Source organism: Globicephala melas, chromosome 10 (assembly GCF_963455315.2).
Source record: "Globicephala melas chromosome 10, mGloMel1.2, whole genome shotgun sequence".
Classification (NCBI taxonomy): Eukaryota; Metazoa; Chordata; class Mammalia; order Artiodactyla; family Delphinidae; genus Globicephala; species Globicephala melas.
In genome coordinates, this window is record NC_083323.1 from 21,430,640 (window position 1) to 21,456,098 (window position 25,459).

The window sequence follows — 25,459 nt, forward strand, 5'->3', positions numbered from 1 at the left end:
CAGCCAAATAAATATTTTAAAAAATAATTAAAAAATAAAAAATATAAAAACAATAATAAAACACTGACCCGATCCAGAAACATGCGTAGTATCTTTCTGATAACCCTGTAGGTCCACAGTGCTTATAGGATAAAGGCTAAGCTTCTTGGCATGTTATAAGGCTCTTCACAATCTGGAGCAAACCTGTCTTTTCTCCTTCATATTCTATTGTTTTTAAAAAAACTTTCCTTGAAAAATACTTGATAATTTTGACTATTCAAACAATTCAGAGGCGACTAATTATTTTTGCATGCATTTTTCTATGTTAATGCAAATGTTTAACATCAGTATAATGGGACTAATAACAGTCTCTGTCTTATAGTTGTGTGGATGTAAATGAGTCAATGTATGTAAAGCATTTAGGATATTGACATATTCACACAATATTATGCAACTTGCCTTTTTCATTTAATATGTTTTCAAGGTCAGTACATATAAATCAAACTTACTTGTTTTAATAGTTGCATAATATTCCATGGTGTAGATAAATCCTAATTAATTTTTCCCTTTTTGATGGGCATTCATGAGCTTTCTCTTTTTTACTATTAAAATTATACAGTAAATATTTTTGTGCCTGTAGTCTTCATATTAATACTTCTATTTCATAGGCATCTAGAGGAAGTTGCAGGAAAAAGATTGTGAAATTAAGTCATTATGGGATCTATATACCACCAATTATAGACAATACTAAAAAAAAAAAGTGATTCTAGTGCCAGAATAGAGAAATTGGTGAATACAAGAGAACCCCTAGAAACAGACCAACAGTACATACTGGCTTACCTTCAAGATATTGTCAGTTCGGTTCCAGACCACTGCAGTAAAGCATATATCGCAATAAAGCAAGTCACATGAACTGTTTTTGTTTCCCAGTGCATATAGAAGTTATGTTTATACTGTAGTCTGTTAAGTGTACAATACCATTATATTAAAAAAGCAATGTACATACCTTAATTGAAAAATTCTTTATTGCTAAAAAATCATAACCATCATCTGAGCCTTTAGCAAGTTGTAATCTTTTTGCTGGTGGAGGGTCTTACTTCTGTATTGATAGCTGCTGACTGATCTGGGTGGTGGTTGCTGAAGTTTGGGGCGGCTGTGGCAATGTCTTAAAATAAGACGGCAATGAAGTTTGCCCCATCGATGAACTCTTCCTTCCATGAACGATTTCTTTGTAGCAGGGGGTGTTGTCTCATAGCATTTTACCCATATTGTAACCTTGTTGCTGCTTTATCAACTAAGTTTATGTGGTATTCTAAATTCTTTGTTGTCATTTCAACAGTCTTCACAGTGCCTTCACCAGGAATAGATTCTGTCTCAAGAAACCACTTTTGTTGCTCATTCATAAGAAGCACCTCTTCACCTATTCAAAGTATATCATGAGATGGCAGCAGTTTGGTCACATCTTTGGTTTCTACTTGTAATTCTAGTTCTCTTGCTACTTCTACCACATCTGCAGTTATTTCCTCCACTGAAGTCTTGAGCCCCTCAAAGTCAGCCATGAGAGTTGGAATCAACTTCTTCCAAATTCCTGTTAGTATTTTGACCTCTTCCCATGAATCACAAATGTTCTTAATGTCTTTCAGAAGGTGAATCCTTTCCAGAGGTTTTTTTTTTTTTAACATCTTTATTGGGGTATAATTGCTTTACAATGGTGTTAGTTTCCTCTTTATAACAAAGTGAATCAGCTATACATATACATATATCTCCATATCTCCTCCCTCTTGCGTCTAAGTCAGAAGGTTTTCAATTGACTTTGCCCAGATCCATCAGAGGAATCATTATCTATGGCAGATTTAGTCTTATGAAATGTATCTTAAATAATAAGACTTGAAAGTTGAAGTTACTTCTTGATATGTGGGCTGTAGAATGGATGTTGTGTTAGCAGGTGTGAAAACAACATTAATCTTATTGTACATCTCCATCAGAGTTCTTGAGTGACCAGGTGTATTGTCATTGAGCAGTACTATTTGGAAAGGAATCTTGTTTTCTGAGCAATTGGTCTCAACAGTGGGCTTAAAATATTCAGTAGACCACGTTGTAAACAGGTGTGCTATCATCCAGGCTTTCTTGTTCCATTTATAGAACATAGAGTAGATTTAGCATAAGTCTTAAGGGCCCTAGGATTTTCAGAATGGTAAATGAGCATTGGCTTCAATTTATTTTTAATTAATTAATTAATTTAAAAAATTGAAGTATAGTTGATTTACAGTTGGCTTAAAGTCACCAGGTGCATTAGTTCCTAACAAGAGAGTCAACCTGTCCTTTGAAGCTTTGAAGCCAGATGTTGACTTCTCCTCTTTAGCTATGAAAGTCCTAGATGGCATAGTCTTCTAAAGTAAGACTGTTTTGTCTACACTGAAAATCTGTTGTTTAGCACAGCTACTTTCATTAGTTATTTTAGTTAGATCTTCTGGATAGCTTGCTATAGCTTCTACATTAGCACTTGCTGCTTCATCTTGCACTTGTGTTTGTTGGTTTTTAAAATTTATTTATCTATCTATCTATCTATCTATCTTACTGGAATCTTAGTTCCCTGACCAGGGAACAAACCCAGGCCCCCTGTAGTGGGAGTGCAGAGTCGTAACCGCTGGACTGGCAGGGAATTCCCTCATCTTGCACTTTTATGTGATGGAGATAGAGTCTTTCCTTAAATCTCATGAACCAACCTCTGCTGGCTTCAAACTTTTCTTCTGCAGCTTTTTCACCTCCCTCTCAGCCTTCATAGAATTGAAGAGAGTTAGGGTCTTGCTCTGCATAGGTTTTTGCTTAAGGGAATGTTGTGGCTCATTTGATCTATCCAGACCACTAAAACTTTCTTCTTATCAGCGGTAAGGCTGTTTCACTTTTTTATCATTTATGTGTTCATTGGAGTTGCACTTTTAATTTCCTTCAAAAACTTTTCCCTTGCATTCACAATGTGGCTAACTGTGTAGTGCAACAGGCCTAGATTTTAACCTATCGTGGCTTTTGACATGTCTTCACTAAGCTTAATCATTTCTAGCTTTTCATTTAAAGTGAGAGATGTGTGATTCTTTCTTTCACTTGAACACTTAGAGGCCACTGTAGGGTTATTAATTGTCCTCATTTCAATACTGTGTCTTGGGGAAGAGGGAGGCCTCAGGAGAGGGAGAGAGGTGGAGAATGGCGGTCTGTGGAGCCGTCAGGACACGTACAAGATTCATCAAGTTCACTGTCCTATGTGGACATATTTCTTGATGCCCCAAAACAATTCATAGATCATCATAACAAATATAGTAATAAATAAGAATTTGAAATATTGTGAGAATTACTAAAATGAATTGCAGAGACATGAATTGAGCAAATGCTGTTAGAAAACAGTGAAGATAGACTTGTTCAACACAGAGTTGCAACAAATCTTCAATTAAAAAGAAAAGCAAGTCCATTCTCTACGTCTGTGTCTTTATGCCTGCCCTGCCACTAGGACACAGTGGGGGAAAGGGAAGCTGGGACAAAGCAAGAGAGTAGCATTGACATATATACACTACCAAATGTAAAATAGATAGCTAGTGGGAAGCTACTGCATAGCACGGGGAGATCAGCTCGATGCTTTGTGACCACCTAGAAGGGTGGGATAGGGAGGGTGGGAGAGAGGCTCAAGAGGGAGGGGATATGGGGATATATGTATACATATGGCTGATTCACTTTGTTGTACAGCAGAAACTCACACAACATTGTAAAGCAATTATACTCCAATAAAGATATTAAAAAAAAATCAGTATCAGCAAAACAATAAATTGAAGTGCAATAAAATGGGGTATACCTGTATAAAAATTTAGTTTAAGGTAAAGTTAACACTTGAAAGAAGCAGGAAGAGGAAGAATGATTCAATAAAAAATCCTGAAAAAGTGTTTTAATTATTGAGAGGGAAAAAAAGTTCAGTTCCTTACCTCATACGATTTAGCTCCCCTGCCCTCATCTGGGCCTGTTGCCTCTAATCCAGAGACTATGTGTTTTATTCATTTCAGGGGATAAATCTCCCATTCTGCTGTTTCAAGAAGAAGCAATCTGAGAACCTGACTGATTTAGATTTTCAACGGATGTTGTTGGATATTTGAATATTTCATTCCTTTTTATTGCTGAGTAGCATTCCATTGTATGAACATATCACAATTTTTTTTTTTTTTTTTTTTTGCGGTACACGGGCCTCTCACTGTTGTGGCCTCTCCCGTTGCGGAGCACAGCCTCCGGACTCGCAGGCTCAGCAGCCATGGCTCACAGGCCCAGCCGCTCCGCGGCATGTGGGATCTTCCCGGACCGGGGCATGAACCCGTGTCCCCTGCATTGGCAGGCGGACTCTCAACCACTGCGCCACCAGGGAAGCCCCATATCACAATTTTTTAAATTGATTTACCTGTTAATAGACATTTGGGTTATTTCAGTTTGGGGCTAGTATAAATAAAGCTGCTATGTATATTTATGTATAAGTCTTTGTATAGAAACATGCTGTCATTTCTGTTGACTAAATATCTAGAGTGGAATGACTGGATTGTATGGTAGTTCAGTGTTTGAGAGTTGTGGTTGATTTACATCCCTGTCAACATTGGTATGTGAAGTATTCTTAATCAGCACCATTGTAATAGATATGAGTAGTATCTCATGGTTTTAATTTGCATTTCTCTCAAGACAAATGATGTTGAGCACCTTTCCATGTTCTTACTTGCCATGTGTATATCTTCTTTGCTGAAGTATCTGTTCAAATTCTTTGCCCATTTTTTTTTTAAGGTCATTGATTTTTTTTATCTATTATGGATCAAAGAATAGAAAAGAAAATGTGATTTGCAAAATTTTTCTCCCAGTCCCCATTTCCTTTTCATTCTCTTAACAGTGTCTTTGAAGAACAGAAGCTCATAATTTTGTTAAAGTCCAATTTGTCAAATTTTCTTGTGTGGGTTGTGCTTTGGTATTAAAATCTAGAAAATTTTTTGCTTAATCCAAGGTCACAAAAATTTCCCTGTACATTTTCTTGTAGAAGTTTTATGGTTTTAGGTTTTGCTTTTAGATCTATGATTTATTTTTAAGTGAATTTTTGTATATGGTGTGGTGAGGATATACAGTTTTGTTTTGGATATGGTATGGCCTAAGGATATCCATTTGTTCCAACACAATTTTTTGATAAGACTGTTCGTTCTTTAATGAATTGCTGTTGCACCTGTGTCAAAATCACATGCATATATGTGTAGGTAGACTTTCTATTCCTCTGTTCTCTTCAAATAATCTATCTTTAATACCATACAATGTCTTGTTTACTATAGTTTTATCATAGTCTTGAAGTCAGGTAGTGTAAGTATCCAACTTTGTTCTTCTTTTTCAGAGTTGCTTTGGCTATCCTAGGTCCTTTGTATTTCCATATGAATTTTAGAATTAGTGAATTTCTACAAAAAAAGCTTGCTGGGATTCTGATTGCATTGTATTGAATCTAAAGATAAATCTGTGGAAAATTAACATCATAAAAATATTTAGTCTTCTGATTCATGAACTTGATATTATCTCACCATTTGTTTAGGTCCTCTTTAACTTTTCACAGCAATATTTTGTAGTTTTCAGTGTACAACTTTGTACATATTTTGTCAAATTTGTTCTTAAGTATTTAATATTTTTCTTGATATTGTAAATGATATTTAAAAAAATTTTGATTTCTAATTGTTCTTTGCTAGCATATAGAAATATAGTTGACTTTTACCTATTGAGTTGTTTCTTGCAAACTTGCTAAACACACTTTTTTGGTTGTGTTTTTTTTTTTTTTTTGAGTAAGGTTTTCCTTTTTTTTAAACATTTTATTTTGAAATAATTTTAAATTTATGGAAGTATTATGAAGAAAGGTCAGAGTTCCCTATATTTTTTACAGAACTTCCCCTAATTAAACACAATTTTAATTTTAGTAGCTTTTTTTTGTAGATTTCATGGGATTTTTTACATACATGACTGTGTTGTCTTCAAGTAAAGATAGATTTTCTTCTTTCTTTACAATCTGGATGTCTTTTATTTCCTTTTCTTTTCACTGCATTTCTAGCCACTACATTGGCTAAAATCTCTGGTACAAAAAAGTTTTTTGACTGTGTACATTATAGTTATTGGTGGTATATGACAAGGTAGGGCTCTCTGAGCCCCTCCCATTCTTTAAGTGGTCTGAGATTGAAACTGTATTGAGAATGGGAGATTCTCAGTGTGTTGGGGGATTGAGTTGGGGCAAGGACTCCCCAGCAGCTGAGCATATCTCTATTCCTCTCATGTTCTCGCTGTGGCTGGTGGCCCAGAGGGCTTTTACTCCTTGGAGGCCATGTGGATCATCAGTCCACTGCCCTATTACTGTAGCCAAATCCATGGTCCTACCAGGAAATGAGCTTGACAAAGTGGTTATTGAGGGCAATGCAAACCACGGTATCAAGGGTGAAAGAGTGGGTGTCACTGGTAAAGTTTCAGGAGACAGCAAGATTTTCAGTGTAGGCCAGGATGCTCTTTAGTGGGCCCTCTGATGCCTGCTTCACCAACTTTTTGGTGTCATTATATTTGCAACTTTCTCCAGATGGCAAGTCAGATCTATGATCATCATACTGTTGGTGGGGACACAGAAGGCCATGCCAGTATGCTTCCACTTCACCTCAGGGATGACTTTGCCAACAATCTTGGCAGTGCTAGTAGATGCCAAAATGATGTTTTGGGAAACCCTGTGGCTGTCACTGTATAGTTTCCCAGAGGGGCCATCAATTTTCAGTCTTCTGGGTGGCAGTGATGGCATTGACTGTGGTCATGAGTCCCTCTATGATGCCAAAGTTGTCATGGTTACCTTGGCCAGGGGTGCCAGGCAGTTGATGGTGCAGGAGGCATTGCTGACAATCTTGAGGGAGTTGACATACTTCTCATGGTTTATGCCCATCACAAACATGGGGGTTTCAGCAAAAGGGGCAGAGATGATGACCCTTTTGGCTCCACCCTTCAAGCGAACCTTAGCTTACTCCAAGGTAGTGAAGACATGAGTGGACTTCACCATATATCCAGCAGCAGCATCACCCCGTTTGACATTGGCAGGATCTCATTACTGGAAGATGGAGATGGACTTTTCATTGATGACAAGCTTCCCAGTTTCAACCTTGACTGTGCCATCAAACTTGCCATGGGTAGAATCACATTGAAACATGTAGACCATGAAGTTGAGGTCTATGAAGGGTCATTGACGGCAACGTTTTCACTTTGCCAGAGTTAAAAGCAGCCCTGGTGACCAGATATCTGATACAGACAAATCCATTTACTCCAATCTTCACTATCATGTCTTAGCGATGCAGCTGGCACTGCACAGGAAAATCAGCTGTCTGTTGAATGAAGAAAAACAGAGAGCCTCGGGAAACAGACATAACTTGCCCTGTTCTTGATCTTAAGGGGAATACATTCAGTCTTTCATCATTAAGATTATGTTAGCTATAAGTTTTTTGTAGATGTATTTTATAGGTTGATGAAATTTCCTTCTATTCCCAGTTTAGTAACAGTTTTTATTAGGAATTGATGTTGGAGTTTGGCAAGTACTATTTCCATATCTGTTGAGATAATAATGATTTTTCTGTTTTAGTTTGTTAATATAGTAATTTATGAATGTTAAAACAAATTTGCATTCCTGAAATAAACTCCATTTCATCATGGTGTAGTGTTCTTTTCATATATTGTTGGATTCAACTTGCTAGAATTTTGCTGAGAATTTTTGCTTCTGTATTCACGAGTGATATATTGATCTGTAGTTCTTTCTTGTCATATGTCTTTGGTGTCATAGAATATTAGGCAGTATTTGTGGCTCTTCAATATTTTGGAATGATTTTTGTAGAACTGATACTATTTCTTCCTTAAATATCTGGCGTAATTCCCCATTGAAACCACCTGGACCTGGACGTTTTTATTTTGTTTTGTGGGGAATGTTTTGTAACCACAAGTTCAAGTTCAGTTTCCCTAATAGATGTAGGGCTATTCAGGTGATCCTATTTTTAAAAATGAGTTTTGGTGGTTTGTGTTTTTCAAGAAACTTGCCCATTTCATCTAAGTTTTTTAATTTATTGGTATAAAGTTATTAAAAATATTTTCTTACTGTTCATATTTTTAGAATATGTAGTGATATTACCTCTCTGCTCCTAAGTTAGTAATTTGTATCTTCTATTTTAATCCTTATCAGTTTGCCTATAGATTTTTAAATTTTATAGAGTATTTTAAAGAATCACTTTTTGATTTCATTGATTGTCTCTATTGTTATCCTGTTTTCTTTTTCACTGGTTTCCTTTCTTCTGCTTACTTTGGGGTTAATATGCTCTTCTTTTCCTGTTTCTTAAAGTGGAAGCTGAGGTCATCAATGTGGGACCTTTCTCTGATCTATCAGTGTCATTTTAATACTATACATTTTTCTTTAGGTACTACTTTAGTTGCATCCCCAAAGTTTTGATATTTTGTGTTTTCTTTTTCTTTCAGTTGTAAATACATTCCAAAATCTTTTTGATATCTTCTTTGACTTATGTATTATTCAGTTTCTAATATTTGTGGATATTAAAGATACCTTTTGGTGAACGATTTTTAATTTAATTGGAGTCAGAATATAGTTTTGTGATTTGAATCTTTTATTTTATTTTTAAATTTTTTTAAACATCTTTATTGGAGTATAATTGTTTTACAATGGTGTGTTAGTTTCTGCTTTATAACAAAGTGAATCAGATATACATATACATACATCACAATATCTCCCCCCTCTTGCATCTCCCTCCCACCCTCCCTATCCCACCCCTTTAGGTGGTCACAAAGCACAGAGCTGATCTCCCTGTGCTATGCGGGGGCTTCTGACTAGCTATCTTTTTACATTTGGTAGTATATATAAGTCTATGCCACTCTCTCATTTCACCCAGCATACCCTTCCCCCTCCCAGTGTCCTCAAGTCCATTCTCTATGTCTTTATTCCAGTCCTGCCCCTAGGTTCTTCAGAACCTTTTTTTTTTTTTTTTTTTAGATTCCATATATATGTGCTAGCATACGGTATTTGTTTTTCTGTTTCTGACTTACTTCACTCTGTATGACAGATTCTAGGTCCATCCACCTCACTACAAATAACTCAATTTCGTTTCTTTTTATGGCTGAGTAATATTCCACTGTATATATATATGCCACATCTTCTTTATCCATTCATCTGTCGATGGACAATTAGGTTGCTTCCATGTCCTGGCTATTGTAAATAGAGCTGCAGTGAACATTGTGGTACATGACTCTTTTTGAATTATGGTTTTCTCAGGGTATATGCCCAGTACTGAGATTGCTGGGTCCTATGGTAGTTATATTTTTAGTTTTTTAAGGAACCTCCATACTGTTCTCCATAGTGGCTGTATCATTTCCATTCCCACCAACAGTGCCAGAGGGTTCCCTTTTCTCCACACCCTCTCCAGCATTTATTGTTTGTAGATTTTTTGATGATGGCCATTCTGCCTGGTGTGAGGTGATACCTCATTGTAGTTTTGATTTCCATTTCTCTAATGATTAGTGATGTTGAGCACCCTTTCATGTGTTTGTTGGCAATCTGTATATCTTCTTTGAAGAAATGTCTATTTAGGTTTTCTGCCCATTTTTGGATTGGGTTGTTTTGTTTATATTGAGCTGCATGAGCTGCTTGTATATTTTGGAGATTAATCCTTTGTCAGTTGCTTCATTAGCAAATATTTTCTCCCATTCTGAGGGTTTTCTTTTTGTCCTGTTTATGGTTTCCTTTGCTTTTCAAAAGCTTTTAAATTTCATTAGGTCCCATTTGTTTATTTTTGTTTTTATTTCTTTAGGAGATGGGTCAAAAAGGATCTTGCTGTGATTTATGTCATAGAGTGTTCTGCCTATGTTTTCTTCTAAGAGTTTTATAGTGTCTGGCCTTACATTTAGGTCTTAATCCATTTTGAGTTTATTTTTGTGTATGGTGTTAGGGAGTGTTCTAATTTCTTTCTTTTACATGTAGCTTTCCAGTTTTCCCCGCACTACTTATTGAAGAGACTGTCTTTTCTCCATTTTATATTCTTGCCTTCTTTATCAAAAATAAGGTGACCGTAGGTGCGTGGGTTTATCTCTGGGCTTTCTATCCTGTTCCATTGATCTATATTTCTGTTTATGTGCCAGTACCATACTGTCTTGATTACTGTAGCTTTGTAGTATATTCTGAAGTCCAGGAGCCTGATTCCTCCAGCTCCATTTTTCTTTCTCAAGATTGCTTTGGCTATTTGTGGTCTTTTGTGTTTCCATACATATTGTGCAATTTTTTGTTCTAGTTTTGTGAAAAATGCCATTGGTAGTTTGATAGGGATTGCATTGAATCTGTAGATTGCTTTGGGTAGTATAGTCATTTTCACAATGTTGATTCTTCCAATCCAAGAACATGGTATATCTCTCCATCTGTTGATATCATCTTTAATTTCTTTCACCAGTGTCTTATAGTTGTCTGTATACAGGTCTTTTGTCTCCTTAGTTAGGTTTATTCCTAGGTATTTTATTCTTTTTGTTGCAAAGGTAAATGGGAGTGTTTTCTTAATTTCTCTTTCAGATTTTTCATCATTAGTGGATAGGAATGCAAAAGATGTCTGTGCATTAATTTTGTATCCTGTTACTTTACCAAATTCATTGATTAGCCTTAGTAGTTTTCTGGTAACATCTTTAGGATTCTCTATGTATAGTATCATGTCATCTGCAAACAGTGACAGTTTTACTTCTTCTTTTCCAGTTTGGATTCCTTTTATTTCTTTTTGTTCTCTGATTGCTGTGGCTAAAACTTCCAAAACTGTTTTGAATAATAGTGGTGAGAGTGGACAACCTTGTCTTTTTCCTGATCTTAGAGGAAATGGTTTCCGTTTTTCACCATTGAGAATGATGTTGGCTGTGTGTTTCTCATGTGTGGCCTTTGTTATGCTGAGGTATGTTCCCTATGTGCCTGCCTTCTGGAGGGTTTTTATCATAAGTGGATGTTGAATTTTGTCGGAAGCTTTTTCCGCATCTATTGAGATGATCATATGGATTTCTCCTTCAATTTGTTAATATGGTTTATCACATTGGTTGATTTGCATATATTGAAGAATCCTTGCATTCCTGGGATAAACCCTACTTGATCATGGTGTATGATCCTTTTAATGTGCTGTTGGATTCTGTTTGCTAGTATTTGTTGAGGATTTTTGTATCTATGTTCATCCGTGATATTGGTCTGTAGTTTTCTTTTTTGTGCCATCTTTGTCTGGTTTTGGTATCAGGGTGATGGTGGCCTCATAGAATGAGTTTGGGAGTGTTCCTCCCTCTGCTGTATTTTGGAAGTGTTCGAGAAGGATAGTTGTTAGGTCATCTGTAAATGTTTGATAGAATTCACCTGTGAAGCCATCTGGTCCTGGGCTTTTGTTTGTTGGAAAATTTTTAATCACAGTCAGAATTTCTGTGCTTGTGATTTGTCTGTTTATATTTTCTGTTTATTCCTGGTTCAGTCTTGGAAGGTTGTCGTTTTCTAAGAATTTGTCCAATTCTTCCGTGTTGTCCATTTTAGTGGCATATAGTTGCTTGTAGTAGTCTCTCATGATCCTTTGTATTTCTGCAGTGTCAGTTGTTACTTCTCCTTTTTCATTTCTAATTCTACTGATTTGAGTCTTCTTTTTTTTCTTGATGAGTCTGGCTAATGGCTTATCTTCACAGAGAACCAGCTTTTAGTTTTTTTTGATCTTTGCTATTGTTTTCTTCATTTATTTTTCGTTTATGTCTAATGTGGTCTTTGTGATTTCTTTCCTTTTGCTAACTTTGGGGGTTTTTTTTGTTCTTCTCTAGTTGCTTTAGGTGTAAGTTTAGGTTGTTTATTTGAGACGTTTCTTGTTTCTTGAGGATTCTATTGCTATAAACTTCCGTCTTAGAAGTGCTTTTGCTGCATCCCATAGGTCTTGGGTCATCCTGTTTTCATTGTCATTTGTTTCTAGGTATTTTTTGATTTCCTCTTTGATTTCTTCAGTGATCTCTTGGTTATAAGTAGTGTATTGTCTAGCTTCCATGTGTTTGTGTTTTTTACAGAGCTTTTTCTGTAATTGATATCTAGTCTCATCGCACTGTGGTCAGAAAAGATACTTGATACGATTTCGATTTTCTTAAATTTACCAAGGCTTGATTTGTGACCTAAGATATGATCTATCCTGGAGAATGTTCCATGAGCACTTGAGAAGAAAGTGTATTCTCTTGTTTTTGGATGGAATGTCCTATAAATATCAATTAAGTTCATCTTGTTTAATGTGTCATTTAAATTTTGTGTTTCCTCATTTATTTTCATTTTGGATGATCTGTCCATTGGTGAAAGTGGGGTGTTAAAAGTCCCCTACTATGATTGTGTTACTGTTGATTTCCCCTTTTATGGCTGTTAGAATTTGCCTTATGTATTGAGGTGCTCCTACTTTGGGTGCATAAATATTTACAATTGTTATATCTTCTTCTTGGATTGATCCCTTGATCATTATGTAGTGTCCTTCTTTGTCTCTTGTAATGGTCTTTATTTTAAAGTCTATTTTGTCTGATATGAGAATTGCTACTCCAGCTTTCTTGTGATTTTCATTTGCATGGAATATCTTTTTTCATCCCCTCACTTTCAGTCTGTATGTGTCCCTAGGGCTGAAGTGGGTCTCTCGTAGACAGCATATATATATGGGTCTTGTTTTTGTATGCATTCAGCCAGTCTGCTTCTTTTGGTTGGAGCATTTAATCCATTTACATTTAGGATAATTATCGCTATGTATGTTCCTATTACCATTTTCTTAATTGTTATGGGTTTATTTTTGTAGGTCTTTTCCTTCTCTTGTGTTTCCTGCCTAGAGAAGTTCCTTTAACATTTGTTGTTAACGCTGGTTTGGTGGTGCTGAATTCTCTTAACTTTTACTTGTCTGTAAAGGTTTTAATTTCTCTGTTGAAGTTGAATGTGATCCTTGCTGTGTAGAGTAATCTTGGTTGTAGGTTTTTCCCTTTAATCACTTTCAGTATGTACTGCCTCTCCCTTGTGGCTTGCAGAGTTTCTGCTGAAAGATCACCTGTTAACCTTATGGGGATTCCCTTGTATGTTAATTGTTGTTTTTCCCTTGATGCTTTTAATATATTTTCTTTGTATTTAATTTTTGATAGTCTGATTAATATGTGTCTTGGCATGTTTCTCCTTGGTTTTATCCTGTATGGGACTCTCTGTGCTACCTGGACTTTTTGAGTCTTTTGTTTCCCATATTAGGGACGTGTTCAACTGTAAAATCTTGAAATATTTTCTCAGTCCCCTTCTTTTCCTCTTCTTCTGCTGGGACCCCTATAATTGGAATGTTGGTGTGTTTAATGTTGTCCCATGGGTCTCTGAGAGTGTCCTCCATTCTTTTCCTTCTTTTTTCTTTATTCTGCTCTGCGGTAGTTATTTCCACTATTTTATCTTCGAAGTCACTTATCCGTTCTTCTGCCTCAGTTATTCTGCTATTGATCCCTTCTACAGAATTTTTAAGTTCATTTATTGTGTTGTTCATCATTGTTTGTTTGCTCTTTAATTCTTCTAGGTCCTTGTTAAACGTTCTGGTATTTTCTCCATTCTTTTTCCAAGAATTTGGATCATCTTTACTATCAATATTCTGAATTCTTTTCCAGGTAGACTGCCTGTTTCCTCTTCATTTGTTTGTTCTGGTGGGTTTTTACCTTACTGTTTCATTTGTTGTGTGTTTCTGTGTCGTCTCATTTCGCTTCACTTACTGTGTTTTGGGTCTCCTTTTCGCAGGCTGCAGGTCCCTAGTTCCCGTAATTTTTGGTGTTGCCCCCAGTGGCTAAGGTTGCTTCAGTGTGTTGTGTAGGCTTCCTGGTGGAGGGACTAGTGCCTGTGTTCTGGTGGACGAGGCTGGATCTTGTCTTTCTGGTGGGTAGGACTGCATCTGGTTCTGTGTTTTGGGGTGTCTATGACCTTATGATTTTAGGCAGCCTCTCTGCTAATGGATGGGGTTGTGTTCCTGTCTTGCTAGTCGTTTGGCATAGGGTTTCCAGCACTGTGGCTTGCTGGTCGTTGAGTGGAGCTGGGTCTTAGCCTTGAGATGGAGATCTCTGGGGGAGCTTTCACCATTTGATATTACATGGAGCCGGGAGGTCTCTGGTGGACCAATGTCCTGAACTCGGCTCTCCCACATCAGAGGCCCAGCTCTGACACCCAGCCAGAGCACGAAGACCCTGTCAGCCATATGGCTCAGAAGAAAAATGAGAAAAAAAGAAAGAAAAATAAAATAAAGTTATTAAAATAAAAAAATTATTGAAAATTTAAAAAATTAAAAAGTAAGAAAAAAAAGGAAGAAAAATACAATGGACAGACAGAACCCTAGGCCAAATGGTAAAAGCAAAGCCATATAGACAAAATCATACAAAGAAGCATACACATACACACTCACAAAAAGAGAAAAAGGAAAAAAATATATATATATTAAAAAAAAAGGAAGCGAACAACCAAATCAATAAACAAATCTAATGATAATAAAGTCTAAATAGTAAAGTAAAATAAACATAAAACCAGAAACAAATTAGATGCAGAAAGCAAACCTCAAGTCTACAGTTGCTCCCAAAGTGTACTGCGTCAATTTTGGGATGATTAGTTGTCTATTCAGGTAATCTACAGATGCAGGGTACATCAAGTTGATTGTGGAGATATATCCGGTGCTCCTGAGGCTGCTGGGAGAAATTTCTGTTTCTCTTCTTTGTACTGCTCCTGGCGTTCAGAATTTGGCCCTGCCTCTGCGTGTAGGTCACCTGAGGGTGTCTGTTCTTCGCTCAGACAGGACGGGGTTAAAGTAGCAGCTGATTAGGGGGCTCTGGCTCACTCATTTGGGGGGGTGGGAGGGGTACGGAATGTGCGGAGAACCTGCAGTGGCAGAGGCCGGTGTGATGTTGCAACAGCCTTAGGCACGCCGTGCGTTCTCCTGGGGAAGTTGTCCCTGGATCACAGGACCCTGGCAGTGGCGGCCTGCACAGACTTTTGGGAAGGGAGGTGTGGATAGTGACCTGTGCTTGCACACAACGTTCTTGGTGGCTGCAGCAGCAGCCTTAGCCTCTCACGCCTGTCTCTGGTGTCCACGCTGATAGCCGTGGCTCGTGCCCGTTTCTGGAGCTCATTTAGGCGGTGCTCTGAATCCCTTCTCCTTGCGCACCCCGAAACGGTGTTCTCTTGCCTCTTTAGTAGGTCCAGATTTTCCCCAGACTCCCTCCCGGCTAAGCTGTGGTGCACTAGCCCCCTTCAGGCTGTGTTCACACAGCCAACCCCAGTCCTCTCCCTGGAATCTGACCTCCGAAGCTTGAAGCTCGAGCCTCAGCTCCCAGCTCCCGTCCGCCCCGGGTGGAGGGGGCAGACAAGCCTCTCGGGCTGGTGAGTGCTGGTTGGTACCAATCGTCTGTGCGGGAATTTCTCCGTTTTCCTCTGCATCCCTGTTGCTGCGCTCTCCTCCGTGGTTCTGAAGCTTCCCCGTGTCGCCCAACCCCCGTCTTCACCAGTGAAGGGGCTTCCTAGTGTGTGGAAACTTTTCCTCCTTCACAGCTCTCTCCCAGAGGGGCAGGTCCCGTCCCTAATTCTTTTGTCTGTGTTTTTTCTTTTGCCCTCCCCAGGTACGTGGGAGAGTTTCTTGCCTTTTGGGAAGTCTGAGGTTTTCTGCCAGCGTTCAGTAGGTGTTCTGTAGGGGTTGTTCCGTACATAGATGTATTTCTGATGTATTTGTGGGGAGGAAGGTGATCTCCAAGTCTTAGTCCTCTGGCATCTTGTACGTCTCCCTTCTGAATCTTGTAGATTTATTGAGATTTATGATCCACAATATGGGATATATTGGTAAATGTCTTGTGTTCACTTGAAAAGAATATGTATTCAGGTATTATTGGGTAAGTGTTCTATAAATGTCAGTTACGTCAAATTGGTTGGTAGTGTTATTTAATTCTTGTATACCCTTAATGATTTTCTGTTTACTTGTCCTATCAATTATTGAGAGAGACGTATTGAAATCTCCAGGTGTCAGTGACTAGGTCTCTCTCTCTTTGCAGTTGTATCAGTTTTTTGCTTCATGTATTTTGAAGTTCTGTTGTTAGAGGCAAAAAACACTTAGGATTCCCATATTCTTCAGATAAATCGACATCTTTGTCATTCTGAAATGATTTTCTTTATCCCTTGTAATATTCTTAGCTTCGAAATCTGGTTTGTCCAATGTTAATATAGTTATTCAGCTTATTTTGATTAGTGTTAGTATGATTTTTCTGTCCTTTACTTTTTTTTCTATTTGTATCTCTATATTTAAAGTGAATTTCCTTTAGTAAGTATATAGTTGGGTCTTACTTTCTTTAATCCAGTCTGATGATTTTTCTTTTTTCATTGGGGTGCTCAGACTATTAATAGTTAATGTAATTATTGATATGGTTATGGTTATTGATATGGTTAAATCTGTCATCTAACAATTTGCTTTGTATTTGTCTTACGTATTCTTTGTTCCTCTTTTCTGCTTTTTTTTTCTTTTGCCTCTTTTGGATTTTTTTTAATGATTTCATAAATTATTTTAAATAAGTACATTCCATTGTTTTAACACTTCTGTTTTACCTGTGGCTTATTTATTCATTAAAAATAATCCTTTATTTGATTTTTAAATTTATATAATTTAGCACACATTTATTAAATAGCTGTTGTATTCAGTACTTAGAGAAAGAGTTATTGGAGTAGGTGAATCTTGATCACAGCTTTGAAGGAATGGTAAGGTATGATTGGTTAGAGAATCTATTGTAGGTTAGTAGAAGGGCATGATTAAAGGCACAGCAGTGGAAATTAATAGAGCAAGATGGGTGAGCTAGCAGGAGGAACAAAAGTATAAAAATTTTAAGAATGTAATAGGAGATTGAAAATGCTTCAAGGATTGATTAAAGAAAAGGATTGGTAAAAACCTAACAATCTTAATGAAATTGTAAAACATATGCACATTTTATAACTTTACTTGTTTAACTGTCACTTTTTTTATTCTCAGGAAGTAAGCTACCATTAAAGAAAAAACCACTGAATTGAAATAAGGTTAAGATCAAAATAATGTTAAATCCTTACAACTGACTAATTATATTTGGCCATTAATTTCTTCAAGACCTTTTTAATTACCAAATAAATTGTTTAACTCTTATGTAACTTGATTGTTTTTTTTTAACAGTTTCTTGTTTTAAATTGTATAATGCTCTCTCTTGGTTTTATTTACTCTTGGACAACTCTCAATGTCCTTCATATAACCTTTTTCCTGTGCTGGACCCTCCAGTATTGTTAATATCCATGGTTCTATTGTCTGTCCCATATTTTTCTTTCTTTCTTTTTCCTCACAATGTACTTTCATATAGTTCTCTGACAGTTTCAGTGAGGGCTGGGAGGTTTTCAGATTTTGAGCTGCCTTGAACTTTGGACTGTCTACCCAAGTCAGGTTTGATTTTTTTTTTTAACCAGTGATTGATAGATTTTAATTAATATCAACCTTTGAGAAAAGGTTTCACCTTGCCCCCATATACAAATTATCCACTGAGGTATTTGAGTCTGATGGCCTCCCTCTTAAAGAGTCTGATATCAGGCACTCCCTTGGTTTTACCTTCTATTTAATAATAATTTGTTCTAACAATTTGTTGAACTATGTTCTAACAAATATAATAGATGCTAGTACTATGTTCAACTACTGCCATAAGAGCTTTGTAGGTATTGATTTATTTGATTCTCACAGCATTATAAGGTAGTACTATTATTATCATCTCTATTTTTCAGACGAGGAATTGAATTTCAGAGAGGTTAAACACTTCATGCAGGGCTACCCCCAGCAAGTAATGGAGTCAGGTGTTTGAACTCAGGTAGTCTAACTTCAGGGCCATGCTTCTAACTAGATATTTTTATAATCTTCTGGAAATCCTTCCTTTTATGTAAGTATGTCAGATAATTAAAATTCAGTGTCTCCAAACCTGAAGTCATTGTTTGCTTTCCATCTGCACTGTCTTCCCCAAGGAAATTTGTTTCTCTTTTCACATCTTAGTTAATGTTGTCGTTTTCCTTTTGGTCATTTAGGCATTAAATTTGAGTCATTCTCAAATGATTCAGAAAGTGCTACTACTTTCTCCTTCCTTCAATTGATCCCTGCATCTTATTGATTTGTCCTTTTAATAACTGTTGAAAAAGTACATTCTGTTCATTTTCATTGTCTCAACTTAGTTAAAGTCAGTTGTGATCTCTCATTTGGAATAGCTATTCATTCTCTTCTCAGAGATGCTTGTGTGCTCTCTGGTACCTTGATTATCTTAGCACTCTGTAATTGTTAGCTTATGTGTCTCTCTTCTCCATTAGACTCTGTTCTCGTAAAGAAGGACCGTGAATTATGATTTTGTACTCTCAGTGCCTAGCTTAATATGTCACATACAATTGGTGTACAATAAATATTTTGTGAATACATGAATTAGTTTGTCATTAGATGTTAGTTTTGATGGCTTTGATAACTGTTTTTGTTTTGTTTTTTATTTTGGTCTACTTTTGGAAAAGTGTCTTTCAATGCCTAATTTTTTCAAAAGCTGTACATAGTTTCTGTAATTGTAGTGATCAAGGATAAAATGGATTCTTTCATGTAGTTACATGTTATCTTCAAAATATATTGTATAGTAAAATAACTTCAAAACTGTTAGAATCTTTTTATGGTTTGTGATAGTCCAAATCTTTAATTATATTTTCAAGAATGAAATATGTATTATATTCACTTAGTAGCAATGGAACAGAAAGAAGTGTTTATATTCTTTACCTATGCAAAAATATAATTTATATAAACCACTGCCATCTCAGAATGAGTGTGTTAAAAAGGAGTAAGCAGGTGTCATAAATCTTTATTCTTGGTAAAGAATATAATAGTTGAATGTTAATTGCATCCAATATTTAAGTAATGACAGAAAGTGATAGGGAATTTTTGGGTCCAAATTTAATGCATGGCAGTGGGCCTGCATTTACTAATTTCTGAAGGTAGCTATATTCCCTGATAATTTCCCTGCATCAAATAAATGAAGATATTGTTCTGAGGGGAATGCACAAAAGGTGGCAGTTGTTTTCTACATAAGTAAAATTTTCATATGCAACATGCTGCTGACTGTGGGACTATCAGGCTTCTTTTTGTTTTTCAAAGCACCATTCTGCTTAACTGTTAACTCTGTGCTTGTGCTTTATTTGCAGCATCTGGCGAGGCCCCAATGTGAACTGCACAGACAGTTCGGGTTACACTGCTTTACACCATGCAGCCTTAAATGGACATAAGTAAGTGCCACTTATTTGGACTAGAATCTTTGTGTATTTAGTTACATGTGATGAAGTTAATTATGTCTGATGGTACCTGTCTCATGTTGCCATGAGTCCCCTGGGCTTAGATGAATTTGGAGAGGCACCAGGTGTTCAATACCTGACAAGTTGGAAGTGGTAGGAATGTTGCTGAGATGATTATGTGCAGAGTGTAAGTCAAGTCAAATATCACACAGGGAAAATGGAAGAAGTGACAGAACCATGTTAGTCGTGTGTACCTTTGGTTAGGGAATGGGATACCTCACTTAATGACACCTCCCTACTTTTTTGGGTGTCTTCACCAAATATGGGATTATTCACTAGGAGTGAACTCTTTAATAGAGTCTTGCTGTTATAAGGCATAGGCACTTACATGAACTACTTCAAAATCCTCAAACTAAGCTAAAATGCTTTGTCTTTGTCCTTCATGGATGGTCTTTCAGGTTTTAAACTTCTTTAACCTGTTTTTCAGAAGGAAAGTGACCCTGTTCATGTGTCTCCCCTCCTATGTGTTTTTCCTTTGCTTTAATGATTCAAGTTAGTCTTTTCAGATCTGGATCATTTCATTTCACTTCAGTTTTATTAGATGTGGTAATTACTGCCTTAAAAGTGCTAGTTACCTTTTATTTTCGCACTTAACATTTCTTTCATTCTGTGAATTGAGACACAAGGGACTTAGTTATACTTGATCACATTTTAAGGCCTTAAAGCTCTCATGGAAGAAACATCATTTTTGTCATTATTTATCATTATGACATTTTAATCTAACTTATTGCATAAATTGAACATTATCATTCTGTTTGAAGAATCATACAAATTGTATAAAATACCATGAACTGAATGTTTCATCACTTAGATTTTTAGTATTGGAATTCCCAAATTATATTTCTTTTCACCCACTCTTGATTCTTTATTATATCAACTTATACCATCTAACTTAGAACTTTTTATTTTGCCGAGTGTTTTTCAGCTATATGCTATCCTTCTGTAGAGTGGAAAATGTGTCCAGATCCCTAACATCTGAATCTTTTAAAGGAATTACTATTTATTCTTCTTTGTACCTGAGTCATCAGGAGTGAAATCTATTAAATAAGCCCAAGCTGGCTTCTTTGGCCATCTTAGTTGTAGATTCAGGGTGGTACCATATTTCTTAGTTCCAATGGGGAAGACAAACTATCAAATGTAATGGACAGAAGATCTTGAGCTTGACCATTTGAGCTATACAACTTTTCTTGTTCTATCTCAGCTTGGCATTATAAGTATTTCTCAAAATAATATTGTCCCCAAATACACATATCGCTTCTTGATTTTCAGTGAAGCTTTTAGTAAATGTTACTGGTTTATACATGACATCCTGTGAAGTTCTAACCATTGAGATATATTTCTCTGAGGCCTCTTGCGTAATCCTTTTTTTTTTTTTGTGGTACGCGGGCCTCTCACTGTTGTGGCCTCTCCCGTTGCGGAGCACAAGCTCCGGACGCGCAGGCTCAGCGGCCATGGCTCACGGGCCCAGCTGCTCCGCGGTATGTGGGATCCTCCCAGACTGGGGCACGAACCCATGTCCCCTGCATCGGCAGGCAAACTCTCAACCACTGCGCCGCCAGGGAAGCCCTCTTGCATAATTCTTAGTTTTTATTGGCAGTATACAAAGTGAGGATAATTTAAGTGATTGAATAGCAATCATTAAAATTATCAGAAAGAGATGAGGCTTTGACTGTATATCTTTTAAGATCTCTTTAATTGCAGATGTTCTCTGAGAATTGTATATCTCTGCTTTGCTTTTATATAAAGATCTCATTTATCTTTTCTTTTAAACTCTTTCTAGAAAGATTTTGCTTAGTGTCATTCTGTAGGTATTGGAAAAAAGCAGGAAAATTCGAATCCCATCTCTCCCTCCCTGCTAGTTATGTGACCTTGAGCCATTTCATTAACCTATTTAGGCCTCAGTTCAGTGTACTGAATACAGTGGCTGCATATTTTTTGTTGTTACTTCCAATTATAACATTTTATGATACACTGTTTTATTATTGTTTGTGGCTCAGTTATGTACTATGATGTTACAATTCTGAAATTTGGATTTTCATCTAGAGTATAAGATTTCTTGATTTTAAATGATTTAAGTTACCAAGGACTTTTAAAATTAGAGATCATTTATTCTACCCTGCCCTCCTCACTTCTTTCATTTTATAAATGGAGAAACAAGACCATTCTGGATGACTTAGTGGCCACTTAGTTATTAAGGTGGGGCTGTTTCTAGAGTCTAAGTGTTCCTGGTTCCAAGTGTATGCTTTTACCAGTACTTCACATTATATCCCCTCTGTGGCTGTATGCACATCAGTTTTCTAAATTCTTGTTGGTTTTTCTCTGTCACATTATGTATTTCTTGTTCCCGTTATCAACAAGTAGTGTGTTCTCATGGAATGCTGGTTTAAATATTGGCATAAGAAAAGATATTTGACAGATAAAAAAGTGTCATAGAATATACCTCAGAGCCAGAGGAGAATGGTTTTTCTTTTCTTTGTCTTTGCTATTCTCACTTAGCTTAGGTAATAAACTATTGTGTTGTATTCTTCCCAAGCAAAAGATATTTTTTTATGTCATAGACATTCTTCTGTGTCAGCATAGAAACACATCATTTCTATCTTTATTCCTGCTGCTTTATATCCATCAGCTCTAGGTTGTTTTCATAAGCATTACGATTTCTAGGCTGAAGTTCATGGAATTATAGAGCTGGAAGAAATATTACAGAGTCCTATAGTTTATTCTTTTGCTTTGGGCACACGCTTTCCCCTTCCCTCCAATATATAATCTATGGCCTTGTGACTTCCCTGGTGGTCCAGTGGCTAAGACTCCGCACTCCCAATGCAGGGGGCCCGGGTTCGATCCCTGGTCAGGGAACTAGATCCCACATGCTGCAACTAAGATCTAGCATGCCTCAACTAAAGATCCTGTGTGGCACAACTAAAAGATCTCACATGCTGCAACTGAAGATCCCACATGCCGCAACGAAGGTCCCATGTGCCACAACTAAGACCCAGTGCAGAAATTAAAAAAAAAAACTATGGCCTTCATACTACATATTAAGCCTGTATCCTCTTTATTTTGTACGTTTTATTGGGAGTTATTATTTATCAATGGTAGTTAATCCACAAGTGGAGCAGCATTTTATACCTGAAATACATTATTTTATAATGAACAATTCATCTCCACTTAGCCACATCAGGACACAATAGAAAATGTAATGTACTCTGGTGATTTCTGAGTCATTTGTAATTACAGATTAGAAAATTTTTACCTTCAAATGATATAAAAAACATGGTCAGTAGAACAAATTTAACTAGTGATGATTATAAATAAATTATTTCAATAGATAGGCTAGAGATTTTTCTCTTTTTCAAAATATGGAGGATTCATTGTCTCGCTCATGTATTTCTACTGCAAATTTGATTCACTTAATTCTCTTCTGAATAGCAATTAGCCAGGCTTCCTCCCTCCTTCCCTCACTCCTTCCCTTACTCCCTCCTTTCTTTTCTTCCTTCTTCATGCCTTTCTTATTTCCCTCTCTTCCTCTGTCCTTCTTTTCTTTCTTCTTTCCTTTCCCCCTGTCTTTTTAACTAATAATCTTATCACTCACTCCCTGTAAGGTTTTACTAAACCTGTATATTCATGTTTCATTTCAATTCTCCTTCTTTTCTTAGCAACTTGCTCCTTTTTTTTTTTAAAGTTCCATCTCATTAAACTATGTTGGGTACATTGTAATTCTTGGCTACTGTTTTGGAAAATGTCAGTACTAAATTGTTATTGTATCTTTGAAATATGTATGTTATTTGTTATGTGCAGGGTTAAAATATTTTCTATTCTCACTTCTCATTCTTTAAATATTTAATGCTTGAATCCTAGACTCCATTATCTATAATCCAAATTGTATCTCAAATTGTATCTCGAATCCACATAGTAAGCCATCTGCTGCACTTTTGATTTGCTCAGAGTAGGCTTTCTAATGAAAGAAGGGTACTTCCTCTAAAAATTTGTTTAATCTTGTCCATGAAATTGCCCTTTGAGTCACCTACAAATATCTTTGGTTGATTGCTTCTTTCTTGGATAAGGCTATTAACTAGTTAAACTTTGGCTTTATTCACTCTATCTGGAAATCTGTGAGAGTGAATTCAGTATATAAAGGAGCTCCAGTTAGAAAATGGAGTGTATTGTCCTAAAGGCTTTTGACCATGTTGAACACATTTTCAACTTTATTTTCATTAAGAAGAAGTAAAATCTTCAAGAAAGTGTGAAATCAAGAGGGCCTTCATGAATTTGAGAATTTCATTAGTTTGTTAATACTACATCCATATGAAGATGATTTGCATTTATTTCAAAATTCTTTGCATTACCAACAAATACAGGAGGATGGAACAAAATAAATGTCTTTGGTTAATTATAGGGAAAACTTGCTGTTGAGGTAAAGAAATTTGAGTGTTGAATCTTCCCAATTAATTTAATTTTGCTCAGAACATATACTGAACTTCTTAAAAGACATTTCATGTTAATCAGAAGTATTATTTATGTCTGTCAGAAAATGAAACAACTTAAACATAGTAGCAAAAGTCAATACTTTTAGAATTCCTGTTTTTACCTGAACTTACATATATTAGCCTCAAGCTACAAAATGTTGCAGTGATTTAAGTTGGATTATTATTAAATTTAATTTGATATTTTTGTTTTTTTCCTGGGAAATGGAATTATTTTTCCTGTGATCTCATCAACTACATTTATTTTAGTGTTTTGGAACATTTCTTATTTATCAAACGCTGTTAAGAAAGAATGCCACTTTAAGATATAGAGATTACTTCTTTGCTTGCTATTCTGTAGACAGTGTTCATTAATATAACTTAATATTTCATGCCAGGTAACCAAGTATGGTCAAAATATTCATTTCTGGATACCTCTGGAAGATATAAGATGCAACTTAAATAAAAATTTAAAAATAGGTGTTAACTAGGCTTATTATGGTGATCAGTTTGCAGTATATACATATATCAGATCATTATGTTGTATACTTGAAACTAAAGTCCTGTTATATGTCAATTATATCTCAAAAACAAAACAAAAAAAACCTTGATTTGGTGGGATCCTGTATTAACTACTCTTCTTGTTTAGACATTAAAGAAAGTACCTGAAATTTAATTTGCTCTTGATGAGCCTGGATGAAAAAGGCCTGTATAATACATATTGCTTGTCATATACAAGGGATATACAATCATAAGAAATTAATGACACTATATTGATTAATATTTTGCTTAAGATTCAGCAAGACTAACAGGCACTTATTTGAGCAAAGATATAACTTTATATTTCACAGATATGTTTTCACGTTAGAAATCTGAGCTCAACCAGTTTATTAGCTGGTATCTCTGAACAAGATGACAGTCTCAACTTAAATAAAAATTTAAAAATAAATTTAAATTTAAAAATAAATTTAATAAGATATTTATTTAATAAAATGAATAAACTTCAAAAAACTGAAATAAAAATAATAGTATTTATTTAGGAGATTGGTGTTCACCAAAGATAATTTCATAAACATGAAGGTTTTTCTTTTCTGATTTAGATGATAGTAATACTATACAATACAAATGATCAGTATTATTCAGTTTTTTCACTATGTCATACATCTTCCTGATAGATAAAGAATGAATGCATATCACATACATTATTAGAAAATGTCAACAAAAATTGAGCCAAATAACAAATGAAATTCTGAATGGTTTGAGTGAGAGTACAAGAAAATAGTATTGATGATCCCATCAAACTTTTCTTTACTCCCAGAAAGGAAATGGTTTTAGAAATTTCAGACTTTTTTTTTTTTTTTTTTTTTTTTTTTGCTTAGGCTTTGAGGGATGAAATTAAAACCCTTCACATAATTGTCTTTCTTGCTATATGAATTTGGAGAAGGCTGGTTTTTTTGTAGGATAAATCCTACTTGTTACATCCAGGTATTTAACTGTGCTTCCTTTGGTATTATTTTAACTTTTATTTAAATGCTGATATATTTCAGTTAAAAAAAATCACTAGAATTGTTCAATCTTGCAGTAAACTGCTTTA

The 25,459-nt window shown here is 35.9% G+C and overlaps 1 protein-coding gene and 1 pseudogene across 19 annotated transcripts in view; one reads left to right on the forward strand and one right to left on the reverse strand.

The window, feature by feature from the left end:
* The window catches only part of ANKS1B (ankyrin repeat and sterile alpha motif domain containing 1B), a 1,162,364-nt gene that overhangs the window by 150,040 nt on the left and 986,865 nt on the right, over positions 1-25,459 (forward strand). For 18 of the 19 annotated variants that reach the window (XM_060307139.1, XM_060307138.1, XM_060307130.1 and 15 more), the window contains exon 2: positions 19,259-19,339. In XM_060307139.1, coding sequence (XP_060163122.1) covers positions 19,259-19,339 — 81 coding nt within the window. Of the gene's footprint in view, positions 1-19,258; positions 19,340-25,459 lie in introns of those variants that run through there. The other variant, XM_070046569.1, reaches the window with a different exon arrangement.
* Positions 6,322-7,346, reverse strand: LOC115852973 (glyceraldehyde-3-phosphate dehydrogenase-like; annotated as a pseudogene).